This window comes from Cucumis sativus, unplaced genomic scaffold, assembly GCF_000004075.3.
Source record: "Cucumis sativus cultivar 9930 unplaced genomic scaffold, Cucumber_9930_V3 scaffold69, whole genome shotgun sequence".
In the NCBI taxonomy this organism is placed as follows: domain Eukaryota; kingdom Viridiplantae; phylum Streptophyta; class Magnoliopsida; order Cucurbitales; family Cucurbitaceae; genus Cucumis; species Cucumis sativus.
Window position 1 is genome coordinate 1 of NW_022279561.1, and position 8,468 is coordinate 8,468.

An 8,468-nucleotide genomic window follows, 5' to 3' on the forward strand; every position below is an offset into this window, starting at 1 on the left:
CTTTCATTAAAAACAAATTGGTTTTTAGATGAAACTCATGCTTAACTAATATGAATTCGAAGACACTTGACATGCGTCCCAGAAATGATACTATCTTGATGTTTGAATAAAATGCATGTGTGTTTTGTCATTAAGATGATTGATTGTATGCGAGAATCATCACATTTTACTTTTCCTCTAAGCTGACTGTAGTGTGATGCATGTATATAGGTCAATCGAGCCATGGCTGAAGACTAGAAGGTCGGCAGAGGGTGGGCGAGAGTTCAGGCAATCTCCGGCAGAGAGGAAGAAACTAGATGGGTTGTACGAGTGTATTCTTTGTGCTTGTTGTAGTACTTCATGTCCTCCATATTGGTGGAATCCAGAAGAGTTTCTTGGTCCTGCTGCATTGCTCCATGCCTATAGATGGATCTCTGATAGGTAATTCAACTTTCTCGATCCCAATTTACTATAGATCTTAAGTTCAACTACCTTAGTCTATGATTGATGATGTGAGTTTTAAAAAACTTGATTAAAATGATAGTCGAGATGAGTTCAAGAAGGAACGATTGCAAGCAATAGCCGAAGACGATACAAAGCTTTATAGATGTAGAACTGTGAAGAATTGCACAGCCAACTGCCCCAAAAGCCTTGATCCTTCCTCTGCAATTCACCACATGAAGGCAATGCATTTAATCTCTAGGTCCAATAAGGTGCCCAACAATTAGCTTTTCTAGCCTTTTCTTTCTCTAAAATCCTATGGGTCATAATATATACATATATAAGCCATCTCTTTTTCTTGGTCTTGAAGTTCATTTTCAATCTTAATCTATGAAGAAATGTATTGATGATTTGTTATAATGAAAGTGGTTGTACTGGACTTTGAATAATAGATTTTCGAATCCCTGTTGCTGTATGTTGAGAGTTTCTTCTTCAGTGGCAATTTTGTTTAACTTGTATACAAAAACAAATAGAAAAAGTTACCAAATACACTCTTGTCGAAGAAAACAGAAACAAATGTGCTTATTACACAATTGTTGTACAAATGCTCCACAAAAAATGGGGGGAAAATCAAAACAGAAGAAGAAAAAGTAGGTGAATCAAGAGTTTCCATCCCATTTAATCAAACTTAAAAAAGAATAGCCAAAACTACAAGTAGAATTCTATACAGAAAGAAATAATTTTGGGCAAAGCCAGATCCTAATGCACCAACTTTTGCTGAGAAATTACAGGTCATAATATTCAGTATTACTACTTGTGGCCTTCCCTTTCTCTTTAAAACTTGAATTTTTGAACTCCTGGTGGTTCTTGGCCACAATTGGTGCCCTTTTTTTAACATCTACGTAAAGGTTGCGCCTCATTGATACATTATTATGATTGAATATATATCAAATTGTTCACTATACTTTACACCTGCTGCTTCTTTAACTGCATCCGAGATTTGGCAAGTGCTTCGCGGACTTCTTTGTCATCGGGAGTTTCCTCGAGCAAGATTTCGTAGTCTTTTATTGAAGATTCCCATTTTCCCAACTGCATGACATCACGTTAGTACATAAAGATGGGAATGGGAGTTTGTTCGTGGGACTGGCTAGTTATTTACGTTAACTTTTGTTCTCTCTGGTCAAAATGATGATAAAAGGGAGGAAGAATATAGGGTACCTTCGCATTGCAATCTGCTCGTCTCAGTCTTGCCTTGCTATAGGACGGGCGAGCATTAAGGGCTGCTGTGCAATCTTCAACTGCTTTCTCAAATTGTTCAAGTTTGGACCGGCAAGCAGCTCGATTACACAGCAGCACAGAATTGTAGGGATCATGCTCAAGTCCCTCCCATATGCAAGACACGCCTCTGAGAATCTAGATGCTTTGAATAGCTCATTTCCATTTGATCGAGCAGCTGTAATAGCTCGAGCTCTCCTCATCACTACATTAGTATCCCTGTTGTTTGAGTCAAGCCGAGCTGCTCGCTGTGCTGCCTCCAGTGCATCATCGAACCTGTAGATACACACCATTTTGAGAACCATTGTAGCACCACAACAGGGAAGTTCATGCCAATGTTGTTAAGCATTTCTCCTTTTAAACGTTCTTTAAGCCAATGAACAATGATATGAAAGTTAATTGGAGACTCAAACATTTGACTTCTTAATCTTTTAATTGTTTCTTAAGCATTTATCTATTCATCTTTTAATTGTTTCTTAAGCATTTGATTTATTCTCATATGCACAAGAGTATCTAATATTTTAGTCCTAAACGTAATGCTGCAGCTAGTAGCAGTTAAATAGTGTTTGCAAAATGTTTGATATTTAAACACGAACCTGCCTGCAGTCAAATCGACCTGAGCTCGAATCAATAGTAAATTGGCATTACCAACAGGGCCAAGGAACTTAGTACAGGAATCCACGTCAAAGGTTGGACCTCTTGATATGGCCTCATCAGCATCTTGGTGTTTGTGAAGCTTCAAAAAGGCCTCAGCTTGCAAAGCAAATATCTTTTGCAAACAATCCACAAGAGTCGATTAGTAAATGAACAATCCTATAACAATAACATGATCGAAATGACTAATAAATAAGCACCTGTGGAGCGGAGTCTGCCCGGATGTAATTGCAAAGCCAGTCTCCTTAATCAAGGTGTTCCAATCTCGTAATCGTCGTGCTTCGGTGCACTTGTTCAAATGAGCTTGAACAGCCTTGGCTTTTGCTAAGTCCTCTTGATCGGCTTCTGGTCCCGATTGTTTGTAATGATACATTGCCTTTTCTGTGTCTCCTAATCTGTACTCTCAATTAAAGAACAATGTAGATATCCACCCTCAATTTCTCAAAATGATGACAGAAATCTTATCTGAAAAGTTACCAAAAAACCATAGAAAACTTGCTAAATAAAGTTTTAAGGTGTTGCCAATACCTAAGATACAATGTCGCAAGTCGATGATGAGCTCGGTGGTAATGCGGTTCAATCCGAATAGCTTCTCTGCACTCAAAAACTGCATCAACAAGCATGCCAAGAGCTGTTAACGCTGCACTTTTATTGCTTCGATACGAAGCCTTATTCGGGTCTATTGCAATTGCTGCCTCATATAAAGCTAAGGCTTCTGCAAATCTTCCATTCTTGTAATCTTCATTTCCCATAATTTTCAATTGCTCGGGATCCATTCGAGTCGACAACACACGACAAAGAGAACCCGTTTGTTCTACGCTTTGTTTCGGTTGACCCTTTCCAACATTCCCCACAACGCCATTTTGGTATCTACCATTTGGTACTTGAGTTTCTTCTCTTGCTGTTTTGGGCATATAATCAACCACATTGTATGTATTTCCTCCGCCATTCCCTCCTTGTCTCAAGTTACCTGTGAAAATAGTGCCATTCATCCTTAAAAACAATAAAAATTTTAATCCTACAAATTTAGTTCTTAATTTGTTGGTCCTCCTCATTTTAAAAAGTTCCAATTTAGTCCCTATAATTTCAGGATATTACCCAAATTTCCGAAAAGCATGACATTGCTGGAGGAGGCTCGAACAAGCGACCCATTAGTCCCCTTCGATTTCTGGTGATCGGCGATCATGAGCTCGAGCTCGCCGGAGATACCGATGGCTTCCTTCGGCACCCTTTCCTTGGTCCACATACCCATTCCCCGCCGACGCCGCCACTCTGCTCGGCGGTGCCGCAATCTTACACCTACATTCTGGATATTCGACGCAGCTCCTCTCTGCTGATTCTGATTCTGATTCTGATTTGAATAAACCACCCTCTGTTGAGTCTGCTGATTCGGACCCACCTTCGGTTTCGACTCGACTGCTGAAACATGAATGAATGCCCCCTCATCAGAGCCACCACGTCGGCGCTTTGAATTCTGGGAGCTCGCCGTTTTAACAAAATCGTTGTTATTTGAATTCATAGTCGACAATGAGGCATTTGAGGCAGTTCTTCTCGGCCAAAATCCACGGCGGCCAAACACAGCGTTCAATAAGCCACAGCTTGATTTCTTATCGGACATATCGTCTGCCATTTTAGAGAAGCACGGCGGCCCCAACTCCAAAGGAAGAATCAAAAAAGAAGAGAATGTTCCATGAAGGAGAGAGTTTTTGTTATTAATGAATGCAATTTGAAGGCCATGTTATGAAAAAGAAATTGTAAAGAGTAATGAAAAGTAATAGATATGGGCCTAACCCAGGAGGTGACTTGCATGGCACTCCCTGGAGAGGCTTTGATTTTGAGAAACAGAGTGATGTGTGTATGTTAATCGGGAAAGAAAAGAAAAGGAAATGGGAAGAAGGAAGGAGGAAAAAGGAAAACAAAAAATGAAAGAGTAGGGGGGTTTTGATATGAATTTGTAAAAAGGAATTAGTTGAAGAAGAGAAGAGCTGAAGAATCGGTCGTAGAAAGGAATAAGGATCTCAGAATATTTAGAAACAAGAAGGTGAGGGGTGAGGACAACACGTTGAGTTGAGGATGTTGGTTGACCTTTGCTTTCTCTATGATGACAGCTAATCAGTTATGTAGCCGTTCCCTTCAATTTCTAATTCATCTTTTTTCTCTCCATAATTAATCACAATTATGTTTAATCATCTTTCCTATTTTTCTTTTCTTTTTTAAATTTAACTTTATTTTAACAATCAAACCACATTATACATTATGCCCCTCTACGTTCATACAACAATCAAATTTTTAATAATCAAACCACATTTGCACGCCTCCTCAAAAAAGCGGATGAGATTGAATCCGGGATATTACAAAGAAACCCTAACCACTTCTTCAAGAAAAGAAGAAGAAATCTCAACAATAAAAACCAACCCAATATAAGCAAAGGACACCGCGGCACGAGCCAAGCATGAGTCACTCTATTAGCATTACATTCACACCAATCAAATGAGACAAAAGGGACCAATCCTACCTAACCTCAAAATCATCTCATAAACAAACCTCAACTCCGGCCAAAACAATAGCCTTACTCTCTGTGCACCGATATTATAACTCCGACTCCACAAAAGTGATTGTTCCGGTGACAACTTTATGACTGGATGGATATCAATCTATACCTTTACTATTTGAAAATTAGGCATGATTTTGTGATGCATCATGCAATGCATAATTACTTATTATGATGTTTTTCGTAAGATGATTACCATGCTAATTAATGTAGATGGTATTTCATTGCATGATATGTGTGTTGATGTAGAAAAAGTCGATCTAAGGCGGTTTCCTTTATGGCCTTACTTGAACAATATCTATTATGTATGTCGTACATCTGTGTCTTTGAGTACTAAAGAGGCAGTTTTCAACTTCTTTTGGTGCACATATTATGTTCATTGATCTTCTTGTTTGTCGTGATGTACACATGATATTCGAGTTAAGGATTCCCGTGCATATTTTGTTTGTCCCTCATATTATGGTAGCGTGTCATGAAAACTACTTATAAAATTACTCATTTGTCAATTGGGGACTTCCAGTGGAAGAAGCTCGAGCCTCGTCGAACAAGGGCTTAGCTTTGCTAGTATTAGAGTGTGTGTGGAGCTCCAGGTAGCGAGATCACACATAGTATGTAGCAATTGGCATTGTGAAACAAACGCATATGGGCCGCATCAATGTGCCTCTTTTTTAAGCCCAATTGACAACCACAAATTGAAGTCCATAATTTTGCAAACCACTTTGGACTTTTAGATTAACTTGAAACAAATAAGTGAAGATGTTATGTATAATGTGAAAGACAATAATAATGTTATGTATAATGTAGATTTTGTGGTTTGCCTTCCTTTTCTCTTTACGTGCCATTTCTTCCTTTTCCTTCAATATAATTTTATTTTAGAAATTCTCTAGACTTCAACAATTTTGTACTGTATATTTTATACTTTAGCTTTCTGTAGAAGTTTTGATGTCTAGCCATTGAATATGAAGTAAATATGATTTTAGGACAATTTTTTATGTTGTATTAAGGAAAACTCCATCGAAACTCGAAAAAAGCTTACTTATGAAGATAAGGGAATCTAAAACTAAAGAAGAGCTTAAGAACGTTGTACTAAAGGGATACATGCAAAACTTGAAAAAAATTTAACATAAAAGTTAGAGAAGTTCAAACTTATGAGAAGCCTAAGTTAAATCTAAAGAATACATTACTAATGTGAGCCACTAAATGTTAAAGAGAATCTATTAAGTAAATAATTCAATATAATTACTAAACATTTTATATTTTAAAGTGTCTTTCTATTATTATTTTATACTAATTTATTTGTAAGTAATAGCCAGCAAAAGGGATGATAATTGGGTTTGGTGCATTATTATCTAGAATGCTTATATGAAAATCAACTTCACTAATCACTTCTAAATATTTAGTGGATGTTATTATCACTACTACAAATTTAATATTCTTTGAAGTGCAAAACACATCAAAAATGTCTACTTTGATGGTTTTTGTCCATCAAGAAAACAACTTCTATGACCTCTTATCCATGTACATACATGTGTCAGTTGAACTAAACTCATGTTGACCAACTTTTACAGCTTCTACAAATTTTAAAACCCTAAATTACAAACTTTTAATTCAACTTATTAAAGTTGAACACAATAACTAATTTAATTTTGATAAAGTCGCGTATTTCAATCTAATTATAATTATAACAGTTAACTTTAAAAAATAATATTATATTATTGATGAATAGAAAGTAATAATTAGAAAAAATAATAGTAAAAACTTAAGAATATTATTGATAAATATCGTATTTTCTGAGCCTATTAACAAGAGTCCAAATTTCATGCTTCATGAAAAATAGTTTGCCCATCGAGATATCACTTTTCTTGATGCACATTGTCCATGATCTTTTTTTGGTCTTTCTCCAACAGGAAACTCTAAACTCATCAAGAAATTAAAAAAAAATACTTTTTTTTCGACGATGATCATTGCAAATCAAGAAAATTCATTCCTTGATGGATCTCGTCCATAAAAAAATTCAATTAACTCGATGGACATTACTAGTCAACAATATGTTATCCTTGATGTTTATTGTCCATCGAGAAATATTTTCTTGATGTTTGTAAATCATCAATAAAACTAAGAGAACTTTACCATTTTTCGTATTTCTTCAACAAAATAAGGGAACTTTTCTTGATGCAAAGAAAAATATTTTTTATGATGATCATTTGCTATAACTATCAAGAAATCAAAATTTGCGCGCGTCAAGAAAGACGAAATTGACAGTAGGGTATTTTTTTTCGTTATTATTATTATTTTGGAAAGTTGAAGAAATTATTTATAGTAAAATAAGTCTGATTATAGAATAATGTGTATAACATTCAAGGAACAATATAATAAGAAAAAATAAGATCCCCACATAAAAGAAATTTATTTTTGTCATTGATGCATCATTGCGACACTACTTTTCATTTTCCAAAACAAGAGGTTAAAGCTAACTAAATAAGAATGATACCCAATAATAAGTATACTTAGTTCAATATTATTATATAGATATATAGTTGAAGGTGATTAAAATTACTTAAAAGGATCTTCATTATTTCTTTTGATTACATTTTTGCAAGTGGGATTTTTATAGCTTTTCATTACATTTTTTGCAACTTGGAGTGACCTAAGAATAACCTTTATAACACAAAATTTAAATGCTTTTTTTTCTAAATTTAGAAACTTCGCTAATTAAGGTGTTTGGGTATACATTAAAGATTAAGTATTTTTAGGGAAAAAAAAAACAATTACAATGATTTGATATTTGGGTTCCACAATCTTCAAATTATTATAATGGAGAATCCCCACTTGATCAAAAAAATATATATATACCAAGTTGCCAATGAACTTTAAGCTATTCTTGATTTGTTTTTAAAGCTCTTACTATATTATTCCCAAATTTACAAATTTTGGGTCAAATCTATGTTTGAATGACTATAACCTAACTATTTGAATACTTTAGAGCTTACAATATAATATCATCTTCTGCTTGCTTGATGTATCCAGCTTTTATGACTACTTATTTTTTCAATGAAATTTTAAACATTTTCTTTTGTTCTAAATTAAATTTCTAACATATTATTTTTCACCAAACTTTAACACTTATCACAATTGTTTTAAAAAACCACATACCAAATTTGGGGTTTCTCTGATGGGTTCAATGTGTCCGATGGAATTAGGAAGGTAAAAAAAAAATAACCTAATTAATTAATAAATTAATATAAATTATTCTTTTTCAAAATTTTCATATTTTATCAATAGTAGACATTGACAAACATCGATATGCTTCTATCAGTTGAATTAATAGACGGTGATAGAAGTTTATCCGTTTCTAATTTTATTGTAGATTATAATTTTTTTAGTTTATTTTCCTACATTTTGAAATACTCTTTTTCTTATCAATTTATTTTTATTATTTAAAATTTAAAATATCTAATTAATTTAAGTTCGAATATATATAGAAAAGGTTTAATTAAAGTCTATTCAACAAGTTGTCATATTGCTTTTAGTCGATTCTAATGTATTTGTTATTTTATTTTAATTGATT

At 34.4% G+C, this 8,468-nt stretch overlaps 1 protein-coding gene and 1 pseudogene across 1 annotated transcript; one reads left to right on the forward strand and one right to left on the reverse strand.

The window, feature by feature from the left end:
• The first annotated feature begins 101 nt into the window (after positions 1–101).
• LOC116406149 (succinate dehydrogenase [ubiquinone] iron-sulfur subunit 3, mitochondrial-like) lies at positions 102–895 on the forward strand. Its single transcript, XM_031889845.1, has 2 exons — positions 102–420; positions 524–895. The coding sequence occupies exons 1-2, from the start codon at positions 197–199 to the stop codon at positions 705–707; spliced, it is 408 nt and encodes a 135-aa protein (XP_031745705.1). The 5' UTR covers positions 102–196; the 3' UTR covers positions 708–895.
• Positions 896–1,071: 176 nt separating this feature from the next.
• Positions 1,072–4,135, reverse strand: LOC116406154 (annotated as a pseudogene).
• Positions 4,136–8,468: the final 4,333 nt, after the last annotated feature.

Bases quoted from the DNA above. Each gene is read 5' to 3' on its own strand.
- LOC116406149 (XM_031889845.1), top strand. From the start codon at position 197: ATGCATGTATATAGGTCAATCGAGCCATGGCTGAAGACTAGAAGGTCG. The intron at 421-523 runs GTAATTCAACTT...TTAAAATGATAG, and splicing joins TATAGATGGATCTCTGATAG to TCGAGATGAGTTCAAGAAGG.